The 19,449-nt window shown below is 41.1% G+C and overlaps 1 protein-coding gene across 4 annotated transcripts in view; it reads right to left on the reverse strand.

Annotated features, from left to right (window-relative positions):
* SSH2 (slingshot protein phosphatase 2) overlaps positions 1-13,322 on the reverse strand; it is a 301,846-nt gene extending 288,524 nt beyond the window's left edge. For 3 of the 4 annotated variants that reach the window (XM_054458185.2, XM_054458181.2, XM_054458189.2), the window contains exon 1: positions 12,703-13,322. In XM_054458185.2, the coding sequence (XP_054314160.1) occupies positions 12,703-12,765 (63 nt within the window). In that variant the 5' untranslated portion in view covers positions 12,766-13,322. The remainder of the gene's footprint in view (positions 1-12,702) is intronic. The other variant, XM_054458183.2, reaches the window with a different exon arrangement.
* Between the last annotated feature and the right edge of the window lie 6,127 nt (positions 13,323-19,449).

The following is a 19,449-nucleotide window of genomic DNA, read 5'->3' on the forward strand; positions in this document are numbered from 1 at the left end:
TTTTGCTAACTGCAAAGATATTTTGCTCCTCCATCTTTTCCAATTTAGTTTTTTCCAAATTCCCTGACCATTATCCCCTTTGGAACTGATGTCTTCTTCACATGTACACATTTGGTTTGTGCCTTTCCTACCACTCACCATACAAGGCAATTAAACATGCTTAGTTTATAGCTGCCTTCCCCACCAGTCTTGTAAATTAGAAGGCAAAGGTAATGCCTTATATCATCCCTCAGTGTTTGAGAAGGCTCTCAACAAACTTCTGCATATCATATCAAGTACTAAGGCAGAAGCAGCAAAATGACACAAATTGCAATGATTCAAACTATGGCAGGGCAAATCTAAAACTAAATGATTAAAAAATAGAATAAATCCCATCCTGGCTAACATGGTGAAACCCCATCTCTACTGAAAAATACAAAAAATTAGCAAGGCGTGGTGGCGGATGCCTGTAATCCCAGCTACTCGAGAGGCTGAGGCAGAAGAATCACTTGAACTCAGGAAGCGGAGGTTGCAGTGAGCCGAGATTGCGCCACGGCCCTCCAGCCTGGGCGACAGAGCAAGATTCCATCTCAAAAATAAATAAATAAATAAAATTAAAAAATAGACTAAATCAGGCCAGGTGCACATGGCTCATGCCTGTAATCCTGGCACTTTGGGAGGCTGAGGTGGGAGGACTGCTTGAGCCCATGAGTTTGAGACCAGCCTAGGCAATAAAGTGAGATCCCCATCTCTACAAAAAATAAAAAAAAATTAGCTGGGCATGGTGGTGTGAGCATCTGTGATCCCAGGTACACAGGAGGCTGAGGCAGAAGAATCCCACTTGAGCCCAGGAGGTTGAGGCTAGAGTGAGCTGTGTTTGTACCGTTGCATTCCAGGCTGGGTGACAGATGCAGATCCTGTCTCAAATAATCAATCAATCAATCAATCAAACAGTATTTTGATTGACACTGAGAAGGTAGCACCCAAGGGCAGGGGGGTGGAATTTAGTAGTTGCTTTCTGACTCTGACAAAGTTCAAATCCCAGCTCTGCCATTTCTAGCTGGGGGAGTCTAGACACCTCCCTGAGACTCAGTTTCTTCATCTGTAAATTGAGAACAATAATAGTACTACTTCCAATGGTTATTGTGATGCCTATTTAGTGCTGAACCCAGTGTCTACAATCACAAATTTGCACAGTCACTTTAAAGAAAAGCCAACTGTATTCAAGGTAAAAATAAGGGTGCAGATGTTAAAATTCAGAAGAAATTATCTTTACTTCTCCAGCCTTATTTTCTGCACTTTACATGGCATCAGCACTGTGCTGCCTGTGGTTCCCAGCATATATCATGCTATTTGTAGCCCTGTGCCTTAAGTTCTTGCTCAATAATATTTCTTTTGACCGGGCACTGTGGCTCACGCCTGTAATCCCAACACTTTGGGAGGCTGAGGCGGGCGGATCACTTGAGGTCAGGAGTTCAAGACCAGCCTGGCCAACATGGCAAAACCCTATCTCTATTAAAAATACAAAAATTAGCCAGGTGTGGTGGCCTGTGCCTGTAATCTCAGCTACTCGGGAGGCTGAGGCAGAAGAATCACTTGAACCCGGGAGGCGGAGGTTGCAGTGAGCCAAGATCGCGCCACTGCACTCCAGCCTGAACGACAGAATGAGACCGTCTCAAAAATAAAAAATAAAAAAAAATAATGCTGGTTTCCCTCCTGCCACTCACCCCTAACCCTCTGTTTGCTGACCAATTCCCACTCACTCTTCAAGGCTCAAGTTATAAGTCCTTGCTGGCCTTCTTCCTCTTTCTCAAGGCTTATGTATATGTGACAACTACACTGTAATCTACTGACCTATTTAATATCAATCTTTCTACTTCTACTGTAAGCTTCCTGAGGTTAGAGACTAACTGGCTGCTGGATTCCCAGCAGTGGTATAAATGAGTAAGTAAATAAATATGTCTCAGACACAAAAAAGGTACTAAATAAGTTTTTCGGAAAATTAAATCAAACAGTTCCATAAAAACTAAGCTGGAACAGAGTATTATCTCTCCCCATCTGTTTCTAAGCACATCCTTTCCCACTCAATAAATGAAGTACTTCCCTCTATCTTTCAGGAAGTCTAGGGAACCATGGGGCCTTTCATTACATTTCAGAGCCACGAGTACCTCACCAGGCTTTACCTTGACAGGAAAATGAGGGGCATTGTGATCAGTAGCTTTGCTGCTCAGATGGGCAAGAAAATGCAGGGCAGTTTATAAAGGTATCTGAAGAGAACTCAGTGCTGAGAAACAAAGGAAGGGAATGTATGAGATCACCTGCACAAAATAGCGCTCACTAAACACTTCTGATTAACAAGATTCTTAAGGTTTTACTCATGTACATCCAGCCTCTGGCATATTTCAGGTTGGGTAAAGGGGCTCATCAAGAATTACACTTTTTTTTTTTTTAATTGGCAATACTTTCCCTACTACTAGGTTTACTGAATGGAAAAACTACAGCTAGGTGTTTTTGTTTTTTTAATGGATTAACAAATAAACATAAAACACAGACATGTGAATAGCTTCAAAAGGCTAGGCACTGCTGCAGACAACACTACAGCAGGCATTTAATGGAAAAACAGTAAATCTTAAGCTGCTGAAACCAGGAGTGATTTTTTTTTTTTTTTTTTTTTTTTTTTTTGAGACGGAGTTTCCCTCTTGTTGCCCAGGCTGGAGTGCAATGGCGTGATCTCAGCTCACCGCAACCTCCGCCTCCCAGGTTCAAACCATTCTGCCTCAGCCTCCCAGGTAGCTAGGATTACAGGTATGCACCACCACACTCAGCTAATTTTGTATTGTTAGTAGAGACGGGGTTTCTCCATGTTGGTCAGGCTGGTCTCGAACTGCTGACCTTATCTGCCCACCTCAGCCTCCCAAAGTGCTGGGATTACAGGCGTGAGCCACCGCGCTCGGCGCGGTGATACTTAATGGTGCTACCTAGGAAGTCAGTGCTGCACAGTGTCTTTTTCAGCATGAGCATAATCTAGAAACTGCTCCCTCTCACTTAAAGCCAGATAGGAAAGATGAGAAACCTGAAGATACTTTTTAAGGACCAAAGGCCTTCTCTTTCTCTGGGCTTCCCAGGTACTTGAGTGAAAATTCAAAATGTAAGCTAGTTTAAAGTTCATTTTCTATGCATGCAATTTAATAAATACTAAGTAATATATGCTAAACTAACTAAATTCCTATGAGACTTGCAATGGAACTTCAATGGAACACCTTATACCTGAATTAAGTATTTGGGAATTTAGTACTTCCCAAGGAGGAGTTCCACACCATTGGAAAAAAGGAGTGACTGTTTCATATAATGAACTAAGAAAAGCTGCTATTTGGAACAAAATAAACATAATCCTTACTTCACATCATGTAGTAAAATTAATTTCAGACAATTAAAAGATATAAAAATAATACTATAAATAGCTTTAAAACATATAGGTCTAAATTTTTTCAATAAGTAGAATATTTCTATCCTTATTGATGGAAAAGTGAACTAAGAAAAATAATTTTAAAAACCCACACGCAAGACTGGATTGATGGCATTAAAATTTTGTAAATGTCTGTATATACAAACGAATGAAATAAAATAAACAAAACAAAATGGCAAATGAAAAACCAGAGGAAAATTTGCAACGTAACAGAAAAAGGTTAATATTCTTAGTATATAAAGAATACTTACACATCAATATGAAAAAAATAAATAGCCATGAAGAAAGCTGGGCAAAGAACATGAACGATTTACAAAACAAATTATAAAAAATTTATTATTTTATATAATAAAACATATAATAGTAAATATTTGAAAAAATGTTTAGCATCTAATTTTTGAAAATGTAAATTAAAACAACAATAAAATACTAGTGATTAAGAGAAGGGGTTGTGAGGTCAGACACCAGGCCTATAATCCTGGACAATTCACTTCACTTATCTGAGTCTGTATTTTCTTGGTAAAATCAAGAGAATAATAATGCTTACCCCACAGGAGTGATGTGAAAATTAAGCAACACAATGCACATAAGGTACTCAACACAGACAGTGTCTAGTATACAGTAAGTGTTCAATAAATATCCCTATGATGATGATGCTACTTAAGGCTGTGAGAGTACACTGAAACATTTTTATACAATGCTTGTAAACAAAGATTGATTCAATCTTTCTGCTGGATAATTTGGCAACATGTATCAAAAGTCTTAAAAGTGATCATATCCTTTGGGCTTCTCAAGATATCTGTCTATGCTTAAAAACAGTAGAAGAACTCAAAATAGAAAAGATTGCTAAATATGACTATATCTATTGATCATCCATTGATCCATGTGTCAAATACATTTTTTTTTAAGAGGGAGTTTCACTCTTGTTGCCCAGGCTGGAGTGCTATGGCGAGGTCTTGGCTCACTGCCACCTCCACCTCCCGGGTTCAAGCGATTCTCCTGCCTCAGTAGGAGTAGCTGGGATTACAGGCACCCGCCACCACATCAGGCTAATTTTTGTATATTTAGTAGGCTGATCTCAAACTCCTGACCTCAGGTGATCTGCCTGCCTCAACCTCCCAAAGTACTGGGATTACAGGCATGAGCCACCGCGCCCGGCCCCATGCGTCAAATACTTTTGAGCTCTGATAATACAAAAATATGCAAATGACCCAGTCCCTGACTTATAGGTTAGTGGGGGAGATAAGTAATAAAACAAGTACAGTAGAAAGATAAGAGCCACCATGGGTAAGTATAGGGTGCTATGCTGTGCGTAGAAGGAGCACCTACCATGGTCTGAGGGGGTGGAGTCAGGGAAGCTTCCCAGAAGAAGTGACATTTAAGCTGAGACCTGAAGGATGAGTAGGAAACAGTTAGGTAGAGAGATGAAGGAAGTGTTCCAGGTAAAGGAAACAGCATGTGCAAAAGCCTAAAGACCAAAGGGAGCGTGGGCATGTCAGCTTAACTGTGAGCAGTGTGCAAGGCCGGGACTTGGGAAGAGACAGGGCTGAAGAGGTAAGCAAGGCTGGATCATTTAAGGTCTCACTAGCAATTTGAATTATAGACTTTATTCTAAGAATAATACAAACTGAATTAAAAAGCAAATAGTTTGCAACAAATATAATAATATTTGTAATACATCGAGGGTACACAAACTGAAAAGAATAGCTCATAAAAAGGAAATATGATTGAAGTGAGTGTTGCACAACTCTGTAAGTTAACTAAAAATAAGTGGATTGTATACTTATTAAAATAGGTACATTTCAGAGTTTGTAGATTATACCTCAAAAAATATATCTTTTCAAAAACTTTAATGTAAATGCCTAATAAGCATTTGAAAAATACGTATAATACGTATAATACAATAAAATACAAATCAAACCAACTAGGCACTACCCTTTATCCTAAAAAATTAGTAGTGATTAAAATAAAAATGAAATGAGGCTGACACGTTGGTGTGTGCTTATAATCCCAGCTACTCAGAAGGCTGAAGTGGGAGGATTGCTTGAGCCCAGGAGTTCAAGACTAGCCTGGGAAATAACAAGACACCAATTCAAAAAGGAAAATGAAATGAGAATATTCAGTGTAAATAAGGTTAGGAAAAATGAGCATTCTTTTGCTATGCTAGCTGGAATAAACATTAATTGGAATAACTTTTCTAGAAAGTATAAATATATAACAGAAGTCTTTAAAAAAAATTGTTTTTTTTTTGACGGAGTCTCGCTCTGTTACCCAGGCTGGAGTACAGTGGCACAATCTCGGCTTACTGCAACCTCTGCCTCCTGGGTTCAAGCAATTCTCCTGCCTCAGCCTCCCAAGTAGCTGGAACGACAGGCATGCACCACCACACCCAGCTAATTTTTTGTATTTTTAGTAGAGACAGGGTTTCACCATATTGGCCAGGCTGGTCTCAAACTCCTGACCTTGTGATCCGCCCACCTTGGCCTCCCAAAGTGCTGGGATTACAGGTGTGAGCCACCGTGCCTGGCCTTAAAATTGTTTATACCCTATAATCTAGTAGTTGAATTTCTTGAAATCTTAATAAATGTTCCAAACTGAGTCAAATATTTATAGCCAATGATGTTCATTGTAATGTAATTTATAATAGGAAAAAAAGGGCTGGATGTGGTGACTCACATCTGTAATCCCAGCATTTTGGGAGGCTGTCGTGAGAGGATTGCTTGAGCCCAGGAGTTCAAGGCCAGCCTGGGCAACAGGATGAGACCCAGTTTCTCCAAAATATAAAATATTTAGCTGGGCATGGTGGTGCATATCTATGGTCCTAGCTTTTTGGTGGGGTTGAGATGGAAGGATCACTAGAGCCCAGGAGGTCAAGGCTTCAGTGAGCTGTGATTGCACCACTACACTCCAGCCTGGGCAACAGAGTGAGACCCTGCCTCAAAAAAAAAAAAAAAAAAATTCCGGCGGCAGGGGGGTTGGAAATAAACTGAATGCCAACCAATAATGGAATGGAAAGGTTAGAATGAATTAAAACTACTGAATGGAGCCGGGTGCGGTGGCTCACACCTGTAAGCCTGTAACTTCAGCCAGGCGTGGTGGTGCACGTCTATAGTCCCAGCTACTTGGGAGGCTGAGAAGGGAGAATCGCTTGAACCCACGAGGTGGAGGTTGCAGTGAGCTGAGATCATGCCACTACACTCCAGTCTGGGCAACAGACTGAGACTCGGTCTCAAAAAACCAAACCAAAACAAACAAAAACTACTGAATGCGGTCATTTAAATGATATGGCAATACATCTGTGATAGACACCAAACTTCTAAAAAAACAAAGATATAAAATTATATATACAGCAGCACTTCAGCTTTATAAAATAAATGACACATGTCTTTTTTTATCTTTTCTGTACTTCTCTGTATTTCTGGATTTCCTACAATAGTCATTTCTAGAGTTTATGAAAATTTCTAAAGCTGTCTTCAAAAAATTCAAAGGCATCACTTTTTTTTCTCTGTCACTGGTGCCTAAATAAGGAAAAGCATCACTTGTGTTTATACTTAATAGAAATCAGTTTCATATCTGCTTTGGCTTTATTTTCTCAAGCTAGGGAGAGAGGTGTGCCATATTTAATCCATATGTATATATAACTCAATAATATTTATTCAGCATCAAGAAATAAGATGTATATGTAAATTGATTTACCCATTAATTAGAACGTGCATCTTAAATGTCAAAACTTTGGTGAAACTTAGATGGACATCTATCTAAAAATATACCACACTCAATCCTGATCGCTTAAATCAAGATTTAAAACAAGAGTAAGCCTTCTTATGATGATTCAGAATCATCATTAGGAACGTATAATAGTAGCTCTCAGGAACTACTGGGTCCTAGAGGGCTATCTGTCCCTATATTAATTAGGCAAGAATTGCTCAATTTTTTTATTATGCCAGCTACTTGTGGGTTTTTTTTTCCTTTTCCCTTGTGGTGAAACCAACAGCTATCCTTTCCCAGCACCACAGGGGACCTGCCTTTAGCAGCACCTGTAATTTTCCATTCTTATGTTGTTTTCGGTAATCTAAGAATAAGGAAACAATATCCACGTTTATAAGATTTATGTATAAAGTAAGAATTAATAGGCTTCAAACAAAGCTATCACCTAAAATGAGTTGCACAAACTTAGATGATTCTGTTCTAGGTAGTCAAGGTTGCAATATAAATGATCTCCAAAGAGAGTGTGAGTTCTTGATTGTGCCTCATATCTTGCACCTTTACTCAACTGGCAGTCAAGTCTCAGGAACAGAAACCGCATATGCTGTTTCTCTTATCACATGGAAAGAGATATAAACCAGGAACCAAGGAACTTCTATGCAGTTATTACACCCACAAGTTTTGTCACTTTCAGCCAAGTCTTTAAACTGTGGTACCTGTCCTGCATAACTTTTGGGGCTGCTTGAGAATTAAATTAGATCACAAACACACACACACCAAAAACCACTATGAAAAGTATAGGGCACTACAGAAAACTAAAATATTATTATAGTATTATACTGTGTTTATTTAACCCTGGATCAATATAGGTATCAATTCAGAAAATTCACACAAGATTGGGGATTGGTGGGAGAATGGGGAGGAGATGATGGTCAAAGGGTACAAAGTTTCCATTAGACAGGAGGAGTAAGTTATGAAGAGCTATTGTACAATATGGTTTCTACAGTCAATAATAATATATTGTAGACTTGAAAATTGTAGCTGGTCACAGTGGCTCATGCCTATAATCCCAATTCTTTAGGAGGCTGAGACAGGAGGATCCCTTGAGGCCAGGAGTTCAAGACCAGCCTGGGCAGCAAGACCCCAAGCAAGTCCCCATCTCTACAAAGAAAAAAAATGAAATTAGCTGGGCAGTCCCAGATACTCAGGGAGCTGAGGCAGGAGGATCACTTGAGCCCAGGAACTTGAGGCTGCAGTGAGCTATAATTGTGCCACTGCACTCCAGCCTGTGCTACAGTGAGACTCCATCTAAAAACAAAAAAAGGAAAGAAAGAAAATTGCTGTGAGTACATTTTAAATGTTTTCACCACAAAAAAAGCTAACTAGGTGAAGTGATAGATGTTAATTAGCCTGACTTAATTATTCCATAATGTACACATATATCAAAGCATCATGTTGTATATTATAAATGTTTTGTCCATTAAAAATTAATATATTTTTTAAAATAAAAAAGAAGTTTTAAAAAAGAAAATTTATACCAGAAAGAATCGAACGAGACAGAGATGATTCTTATATTGCCCTCTAATAATCAGGAAACATTTATTATCTAGGAAGAACAATATCTATCCTAAGAGTTGGCATCTCTGATCCCTCCCCGCAAATCTAATCAGTTCCCAAGTATTTTCCACAACCCCTCACATCTGTCTCTTTCTTTCCTTTACCACTTCAAAATCCCAGTTTGGGCATTTATTACCTCACACCTGGGCTTCTAGAACAGCCTCTCACTGGCTCCACTCATGGCCTCTCTCTCTTTCTCAAAGCCCTCTGGCTCATATCTACTAGATCAATTTTCTTAAAATAGGCTGGGTGTGGTGGCTCATGCCTGTAATCCCAGCACTTTGGGAGGGCAAGGTGGGCAGACGGCTTGAGCCCAGGAGTTCGAGACCAGCCAGGGCAACATGGCGAAACCCCATCTCTACAAAAACAAACAAACAAACAAAAATTAGCCAGGTGTGATGGTGCGTGCCTGTAGTCCCAGCTACTGGGGAAGCTGAGGTGCGAGGATCGCTTGAGCCCAAGAGGTGGAGGTCGCAGTGAGCCGAGATTGTGCTGCTGCACTCCAGCCTGAATGGCAGAGTGAGACCCTGTCTCAAAAAAAAAAAAATCTTAAAATACCACTGTGATCATATCTACTCCAAACCTCAGCACTCTCCATTACCTTCTCCATCACCTTCTCCATCAAGTTCAAACTCCAAACTCCCAAGCTCAGTAGTCCCTGTGCAGCCCTAGCTGCCTCCTCGCCCTTATCTCTTACTACTCTCCCATACAAATCCTTCCTCAAACTGGTCTATTTAATTCCTTCAGATATGTCCTGTACTCTTCTGCCTCTAAGTTTTGGTGTACACAATTTCTCTTCACTTGCAATACTCTCTTCTTCACAGCTTGTCTCTTGGCCTATAGAAATTCAATCCATCCTTCAAGAACTAGTTCGAGAGCCACCTACTAGGCATAGTTTTTGATCACCAAGGAGGAAAAGATGGCAGATTCTAAAGTTAGACACATCTGGGTTTGAATTATAACTCCAGTCACTTACTGGCTGAGTGACACTGCGCATATTCCTTAATAACTCTGCCTCAGCTTCATCTTTAAGATGGGGATAAGAGCAACTTCCCTAAGGCATATTGTGTAAAGTAAATGAATTAATTCATGTAAAGCACTTAACATGATGCCTGGCATAGATGAGGACCCAGGAAATGTTAGATATTGTTATACTCTTATTATTAACATTGCCATTAGTGAACTTATCTTAATCTGAATTCAGACAATACTTATGGCCATCACAAACTCTTCACGTACCTATAGTATCATTCCCCTCCTTCTTCTTTTCCCTCTTACCTTATGTTTGTTCTTCCTCCAATGCCCCAGCCCCCCAGATTGCAAGATCCTGATGAACAGGTCAATTTCTTATACATCTTAGTATCTACAATGGTCACTCACACCTAGTATATTGTTTAATGCCTAATGAAACAACACTAAAGAGCTGGCAGTATTAAAATGCCCTGCATCCTATAGTGTAAAAGTATTAACAGCGTGCTTAAAGTGATTAATTAAAAAATGTAAATTTCCAGCCTCACAAAATTAAATCTCTTTTTTCATGGTCCTCTAGGTTCTTTTTGCTCTCTATTTTAAAACAAACAACCCAACCTATTCATACAGCAAGAGACAGAACAGCAAAATATATGGAGGTCAGACAGCAGCCAAATGCTAGAGTACAAGGACCTCGAAACAACTCAGCTGAACACAATTCTGGATGAAGTCCAATAGGAAGACGATTTAAAGGTAAAGGAAGCTGGCTTATCAGTTATGCTAATGACGCTGATTGTTACACCAGCCTTAGGATTCCTTTGCATACAGGGCCAAGTATAAACAACTGAAATAACCAGGCTAGCAGATATAGAAATATTAGTGATTTTGCTCAACAACTGAGCTTATTACATGATCAATTTAATTACCTATGTCAAAAGTGACTATTAACATACCTCAGGATTCTAAAGTAACTCAAGTTTTGGCTAATGAAGTCATATCAAGTGTACACGGTCTTACTGTATACTAATCATTCACTTCAAGTAAATTAGTACGATGACAACTTGATATACATATATTATCATAGCATAAACTATTTTCAACAGTGCCCAAGGAAAATAAATGTTACTATAGTACTGATTTTTTTTTTTTTGCATGACTCTACTAACTTTCAATCGATTTCTTCAAAATCAAGCCTAGTAACCACAAACCAAAGAGTTTATTAGTGGAGTGAATTAAGAAGGTTTGATGGTATGTTAATGACTTTCCAAAAACTAGCATAAAGTACTACACACAAGAATAAATTATACTAAAATTTTATTCCTATGATACTTGTCTTCAGATGACCCCAAAACGTTTTACCAGCTTTGAAGTACAAGTATTCTCAAGTCACAAAATCTTAGATTAGAAATAGTCTTAGAAGTCCCCCACTGCAGGAATTCTTTATACCACCTTCCAGGCAAAATGTTTTCCAGCCTTTGCTTGAATATTTCCAGCAATGTGCACTCACTATTTTGCAAGGCAGTGCACTCCACTGTTACAAATTCTTCCTTACAATCACTGGAAATCTGCCTCCCTGAACCAAGAATCCCAGTTCTGCTCTCTGAAACAACACAAGATATATTAACCTTTGAAATAAAATCACTTAAGATATAGTTGTCAATTTGATCACACAAAATGCAATTAAAGCTCAGAAAAGAAGAAACCACAACCACACACAACAAAACTTTGAAATTCAGGAAATTATACTGAAATGACAAGCCAGCAAATTTCAGGATATCAAAGCTCACACCTTAGTTAACATACAAATATTAAGAGTAACCTGATTGATTTTTTTACAGTAGAAAGTGGTACAGTTTATTAAATACCTTTTTTTGCAAACTGATACTACCAAATCCACCAACACCGTTTTTAAAATTATAGTTCTGTAGGAAGTTCAAGGTGGTTTCCCAGTTGCTCGCATTTTCATTCAGTTTATTTCTCTCTAAAACATCTGGATGTTTGTTTTTTAAAGCCCATTTGCCCCACTGGTGCAATATATTGTTTTTAAAAATAAATATTTTCAAAAACGGAGCCTAAGAGAATGGAGTGTAAAAGAATGGGGGTGGGGCGAGGAGAGAAGGCAAAGACGGGCCCAGCGGAAAAGGCTGGTTACTGGGTATTTTCCTTCTGAGAGCATGCTTTATTGGCATAGGCATCTGAGGTAACGAGCCATACAAACACGACCTTAGAAAAAGAATGATCATGAGCAATGAGTGTAAGGCATAAATATCTGTAAGAAATTATGAAATATCTGTAAGGAAATAATTTGGCACTGATCACCAAGCAGCACCAGATGCTTCGGGACCTCATAAAGGAAAGGTAAGAGGCCCAGGAGACAGAGATCATTGCTACCCTTTGGGGTGGGGGGCAGGCGGGAGAAACCAAGGAATAACTACCGTTGGGCAGTTCAAAGCCTGAACAGTACAGAGCAAAAGAAAGCCAGCAAGTGACTAGGGGAAGGCACACACCCTGGCGAGTCCGAAGAAGAGTGTGCAGTGCGCAAATACTGAACAGGTCTATGCAATGGTGTGGGTAAGAGATGTGGGTGTGGGTAAGGGGCAACGCAGGAGGCTCACGGTCCCCTCCCTGCAGCAGAGCAACAGAGGGTAAAAGAAGGGGGAGGGTGAAAAGCAAGAATGACTCATTACCAAAAGGAAGTGCTCAAGCCATAGGGAGGCATGCCACAGGGGATTTCAGGGCGAGGACTGTGAGGAGCTAGGTGCTCAGGGTGATGGGGGCAAAAATCAACGTCTTGTAGTTCCTGCTGCTAGTCTTTAAGATGGGGGTGTTGGGGGGTTCGCGGCAGCCGAGTGCCAAGGCCTGGGAAGCGGCGCGGCGCGTGCGCAGTGGCGTTCGGCGGGACCCGCTGAGGCAAAGCGGAGCCGCAGTGACAGAAGCAAGCGGAGCGGCCGCCAGGAAGGACTCACCGAGGCGCAGGGGCTGGAGGTGGTGCTGGGGGTAGGTGACCGCTGGACCGTGACCAAAGCCATCTAGGCGCTGCTGGGTTGTTCCGGGCAGGGCATTCTTGTCCTGAGTGTGGGGGGCGGGAGGGTGACGGAGCCGGGATGGGGAAAAGGGTGCGGGGTGAGGGTGAAGGGAACGGGGAGGAGGAGGAGGCCGCGGGAACGGCCGCAGACTCCGCACCCACCACCAGACTCTAGCCGACTGACGCGCCGAACGGGCGGCGGGCGGGCGGTTCGGCAGCTGCGGGGCACAATGAGCGCTCCCAGTGCGCAGGCGCCACCTGTCAGCTACCGCCTCTCCCCTCGGCGCGCGCCGCCGCCTGGTCTTAACCCTTGAGTTGCCGGAAGCCGGCCGAGTGCGTGCGCTTCGGGCCGCCGCACCCTCCTGCGTTTCCTCCTTCGCGCTGGAACCGCGCGGTTTGCCAGCGCTAAGTGCTGTGGAGTGGGGTGGGGAAGGGGCCGAAGGGAGCCAGCCCGGTGAGGGGTCCCAGGGCGGGGGGCCGCTGGAGTCTTCACTCCTGAGAGACAACCATTTTATGAGGTGGGGCGGCGCACAGCTTAACCAACCTTAAAAAAAAGCAGCTGAGATGAAAATCCTGAAGCAAACACGTTATCTATTGGGGAAGGGGTCCGCGGAGTTTCAAACCCTCTCACTGGGCGCAGACAGGACTGGGCTAGACCAGTTTACTCCCTTCACCCCGGCTCTCGGGGGCTTTTTCTCAACTTTCCCACCCTTCCGTCCATGTTTTATGATGAGACTTCTGGAAAGAAAACCATGTTCCGTTTGATACCCTGGAAAGGTTTGTGGTACCCTCATGCTTCCTCTATTGTCTGTCTAAAGATTTATTCATTATTCCTGGGGAGAAGAGAAGCTGAGCGCGCCTGGGAGTCCGAGGAAGCCGGGCTCGCTGAGTTGTGAGGGTCCAGCCTGCTATTGACCTCTCACTTGCCTCCTGCTGTGAAGACATTCTTTTAATTAAACAGGATTTGCTCGTTAAGCTTTCTTCTCCTTCGTCTCTAAATGTCATTCTTTCATAGACCTATGTAAAAATGTAGATTAAAAGATATTTTAAGGGAATGGTTTTCTCAGGGGTAAATTGTCTGCAGAACATAAGCAAAGAATGTAGTGGAAAATCAAGATTAAAAAGGAAAAAAATTGCACAATGCAATTATCACTGATTATTTACACAAAGAAAGAGAGTTGACAAGGCTATTTCTCAGCTTGAGTGGATGAGCTGGTAAATACCACCGTACATATCAAAGCTGTAGAAAACACACACACTCGGGAGTTTGCAGTTATTAAAACCCACCCCCTCCTGTTTGTCACTCAAACACTCTTGGATCTCATTGCTTCTTTTAAACTGACAGGGCTGTCATGAGCTCTTTCTGGCTGCTGTACTGTTAAACGCCACAAGAGTCCTCTGTGCTGAGCCTTTGTTCTCTCCCCGGGGCCCTGTGGTTGAAATAATTAGCAGGGAGTTTCCATCAAGAATCAGACACTGAGGGTCCCTGTACTGTACAGTCCTATGTAGAGTGTAGTGCAGAGAAGCCAGCTGGTAGGCTTTTGCCCCCTGGTGGTGATCAGGAGTGCCTTTGAGACAAAATTAAACAAAGATGTATGGTTCACAGATTAAACAATCTGACTGTGTTTTTCCCAGAGCTCCGTAGTAAACAGGAAAAGAGAAGGCAAGGTTCAAAAGTAAGAACTTTGAACCAATGCATGGGAGACCAAAGAGGAAACTAGATACATAGCCAAGAAATACACATAGCTAGAAGCTGAATGAACTCAAATAAATGAAATATATGTGCTTTATGAACCGAAGTATCATTCTAGAAAAAGTAATATTCAAATCTGTAGGTCTTAGTACTTGTATGTTGGTTCTCTGACTCAGGGAGGGCAACAATGATGATCTACTTTTTCATGGTAACATACTCTTCAGAAATTCTTTTGGAAGATGAAAGGCTTAAGTCCATTAACCTTGCGGTGAGAAAGAGCACTACCATAGGAATCAGAAGACCTGGTTTCTAGTTCCAGCTCTAAAACCTTATGCAAATGGCTTGAACTTTTTGAGCTTTAATTCCTTTATCTCTACAATGGAACCCTAACTGACAGGATTCTTGAGATAATGTATGGTAAAGTGCAGAATAAACCATAAAGGCCCTCTATGCAAGTAAGATAACTTTTTTTTTTTTTTTTTTTTTTTTGAGACGGAGGCTCCCTTTGCAGCCCAGGCTGGAGTGCAGTGGTGCAATCTCGGCTCACTGCAACCTCCGCCTCCCGGGTTCAAGCAATTCTCCTGCCTCAGCCTCCCGAGTAGCTGGGAATACAGGGGCCCACCACCACACCCGGCTAGTTTTTGTATTTTTATTAGAGACGGGGTTTCACCGTATTGGCCAGGCTGGTCTTGAACTCCTGTCCTCAAGAGATCTGCCCACCTCAGCCTCCCAAAGTGCTAGGATTACAGATGTGAGCCACTGTGCCTGGCTTTTCTTTCTTTTCTTTTCTTTTTTTTTTTTTGACACAGAGTTTTGCTCTTGTTGCCCAGGCTGGAGTGCAATGGCACAATCTCAGCTCACTGCAACCTCCACCTCCCAGGTTCAAGCTATTCTCCTGTCTCAGCCTCCTGAGTAGCTGGGATTACAGGCATGTGCCACCACGCCCAGCTAATTTTATGTCTTTTTAGTAGAGACGGGGGTTTCACCATGTTGGTCAGGCTGGTCTGGAACTCCTGACCTCAGATGATCCACCTGCCTTGGCCTCACAAAGTGCTGGGATTACAGGTGTGAGCCCCCGTGCCCGGCCATCATTCTTTTTCTTAATAGTAGAAGTAGATTAGTGGTCAAGACATGTTTCATCTGTAGGTAAGTGTGGAACATTTTTGTTCCACATATCTAAGGTGATAAAATCCTGATCAAAATTGAATTATGAGATGCCAAAATTCACATTGTTTGTATCAGGAAGTTAATTTATTAATTTTCAGGGGAAATATCTCTTCCTGGTATATACCTTTTAAGGAAAATAAGATTTGGAAATTATTGGTGCATGTTCATCAATTTATTTACTAATAATTGAGAAAATACTTATTGAATGTGTATCATATACTAGACACTGCTTTAAGAACAAGACAAATATTTATCTACCTCTTAGGGGCTCAAAGCCAATTAGTAGGGGAAAACACATCAACAAATAATTAGAGCATAGTTTAGTGGTACCATGGCTTCTGTCACCTCTGCTAGGCGCGAAAGGAGGTATGTAGAAATATAGGAGAAGTCTATATACGTACAAAGTTCTATAGAAACAAAGGAGACAAGGTCTGGGCAAATGTGCTCTTTATGATATTGGCTTTCAGGCTTTGTCTGCAGATCCCAGTGCAGTCACTTTGTGAATGGAGCTGGACCACAGTAAGCATTTGATGAAATCTATGCTTCGTGCCCCATTTATACCTAATTTCCCTAGGCTCCACCCTGGTTCCTGCTAGGTCTTCTGGTGAACTGAGAGAGGAGATATCTTCTAATAGAGTGAAGATCCTAGGATCCTCTTACTATTCTAGCTGAATTTGAGGAGAGAGAGGCCAAGAGCAGGATTCCCAAAAGAGGGAGCCAAAGAGACAAAAGTCCTCCTAGTTCTATTTATAGCACTTTCACTCTTCCCACCTATGATGCTGGAGGCCTGGTTGTACCACTGGAGTCCATTTAACCCTTAACTTGTATCAGTACTTCTTCCGGGGTGAAATTATAGGGGAGCTTGAAATCTCTGAGGTTAGCTGGTTCTCAAGCTTTGAGAACCTGATGAAAACTATTGACCTTCTCTCCAGAAAAATGTACTTGCATATTTCTCATACCTACTAAAACCTATCAAGGAACCAAGGTGAAGAATCCTGATCTAAATGTTAAAGGGGTGGTTCTCTACCTTTTTTTTCCACATCATGACATCCATAGAAATAATATTTGTACAGCACACTGGGATAAATTAAAGGGGATTTGGAGGCAACTAATTACATGGGGCTTGGTGAAAAAAAATTGTTTTCTTTATATTACTCACTTTTAATGAGAAAAATAAACATATTAAGGATGACACTAAATATTGAATTTGTATACGTTTCCAAACAAAGTTGTCTAAAAATTTAATGAAAAACCTGAGATTGCTTCTGTAAACATAACATTTTTTATACAGGATTTTATGATTGAAATGACTGCATGCAGTTCTTGAATGAAACAGTTTAACAGTGATCTCTTCAAATTCTTGGTAGTCATTATTGATGAGAACTTAGTTCATACAAGTAGGTGATAAAAAAACTTTTAAACAATTTTCACAATTCAAAATTTAAAAGTATAAATTATGATTGATAATATATCCACATTATCACAGGGTATTTCCTCATTACATTTGCCAATGGGAATTTCCCCATCTACCCATACACTTCATGTCGAGCATCTATTGCAAAATATTGATAAAGGTCTAATTTGCAGAGTATGATTGTGTTATTAGATCAATAATTCTGCATATAACTTGAACATAATTAAAAGGGCACATCAGATATAAACAAAAGAAAGAATGCTATATACATAAAAAGAGAGATCGTAAGCTGAGTTCATCAGGAGTACCTAGCTGGCCTCCCTGCGTTTCCTGGCTTTATTCGAGGCTGTAAGTCCTGCTCTTTTGGTACCTGGAACATCCTCCAAAGCTCAGTGTTTATGATAGTCAGCAATGTGTACTACAATTGTCTTGTGAAAGTGATGACCTGGTGGTAGAATACTCCTTGGCTTTGCTTGGCAAGAACTTCATTGTGCTGTCCACAAGTGGGACCATGGGCATACTAGGGTGGGTATTCACACCCTGATTTTGGGGGGCTGCTGAGAATCTCTAGATCACACTGCTTCTTGCCAGGAGTGAATTACCTACATTTATCAACCACTCCAGTTCTTTTAAGTAACTCCTCAGGCTGAATAGATCCCTATCTTGCAATGTATCTATAACTCATTCATTGCATACCAAATGAAGTATTTCACTTAAAAGATGATGGCTTATATAGCTAAGCTTAAGAGAGAGCAAAAAAAAAGTGAGTCAAAAAAAAAGACACAAGAAATCATGGTCCTATCCTTGATAATCCAATCCCTTATATTTGAAACAACTTGGGCATAATTATAAGTATAAATTAATATAGCACAGATATATAAGAGCTGAGAGCAACTGCAGTATTATTGAGTCATATATTGCCTTCACTTGGTTGTATTTTTTCTTAAGTTTTATAAAAACTTTAACTTTTACTAACTTCATTTAACTGTGTCCTGACAGGAGACAGAAAGAACACCAGCTTGGGTGGGGTGTGGTACCTCATGCCTGTAAGTCCAGTACTTTGGGAGGCTGAGGCAGGAGGATTGCATAAGGCTAGGAATTTGAGAGCAGCCTGGGCAACATAGTAAGACCTCATCTCTCCAAAAAATACCAAAATTAGCCAGGTGTGGTGGTACACACCTGCAGTCCTAGCTACTTAGGGAGCTGAGGTGGGAGGATTGCTTGAGCCCAGGAGGTTGAGGTTGCAGTGAGCTATGACTGTGCCATTATACTCCAGCCTGGGTGACAGAGCAAGACCTTGTCTCAAAAAAACAGAAACTCTACCAGTTATTTGCCAAGAAATTTTAACAAAGAATTAATAACTAGATATAAAGTTGTTAAGTAGATAACTAAAAAAGTAAAAAGAGAAATCTAAGGTATCACAATGGTGAGTAATTCCTCCCACCTTAAGGGCTAGAAAACAAAAAAAACAAAACAAAACAAACAAACAAAAAAAAACAAAGGAAGCAAAGGGAAAAATTTAGAAACTTAGAGGATCGGCCCCACAAAGCTAAAACTAAGGTCTCTGAAGAGAAAGTGCTGCTCAGCTGGTGTTAGTGCCTCTGAGATCAGAGGAGGGGCTTCATGGCACCCAGGGTTCTGGGACACAGACTTCTGAAGCAGGAGCACTGGCTGGCTGGTGGTGGTGCCTTAGAGTAATGAAAATTATAGAACTATAGAAAAACTACTACAAACTGGATTCAGCTGTTGCTGCAAAAAGGAAATGTTGCTACCAGGATGAAGAAGCATTACTAGGTGAAGCACACAGGAACCAAAAGGCCACAAGAAGCAGTCAGGGAAAATGTGGCACATATACACCATGGAATACTATGCAGCCATAAAAAAGATGAGTTCATGTCCTTTGTAGGGACATGGATGAAGCTGGAAACCATCATTCTGAGCAAACGATCACAAGGACAAAAAACCAAACACTGCATGTTCTCACTCATAGGTGGGAATTGAACAATGAGAACACTTGGACACAGGAAGGGGAACGTCACACACTGGGGCCTGTTGTGGGGTGGGGGGAGAGGGGAGGGATAGCATTAGGAGATATACCTAATGTAAATGACGAGTTAATGGGTGCAGCACACCAACATGGCACATGTATACATATGTAACAAACCTGCACGTTGTGCACATGTACCCTAGAACTTAAAGTATAATAATAATAATAAAAAAAGAAGCAATCAGGGGACAGACAAGAAGGAGCAAGTCTCTTGTCTTCCCTTCAGGTGTGGGATGTCCCTCTGGTGCCCCCAGTTAGCATAGTATAACAAAGCCAGCTGGCAAGGCAAAGAAATGTGATTTTCAGGGTCTCAGCTTTAGCAACAAAGAAGAGTAAAAATGGGTGAATTTGGAGATAAGACAATAAT

This window comes from Pongo pygmaeus, chromosome 19 (assembly GCF_028885625.2).
Source record: "Pongo pygmaeus isolate AG05252 chromosome 19, NHGRI_mPonPyg2-v2.0_pri, whole genome shotgun sequence".
Classification (NCBI taxonomy): domain Eukaryota; kingdom Metazoa; phylum Chordata; class Mammalia; order Primates; family Hominidae; genus Pongo; species Pongo pygmaeus.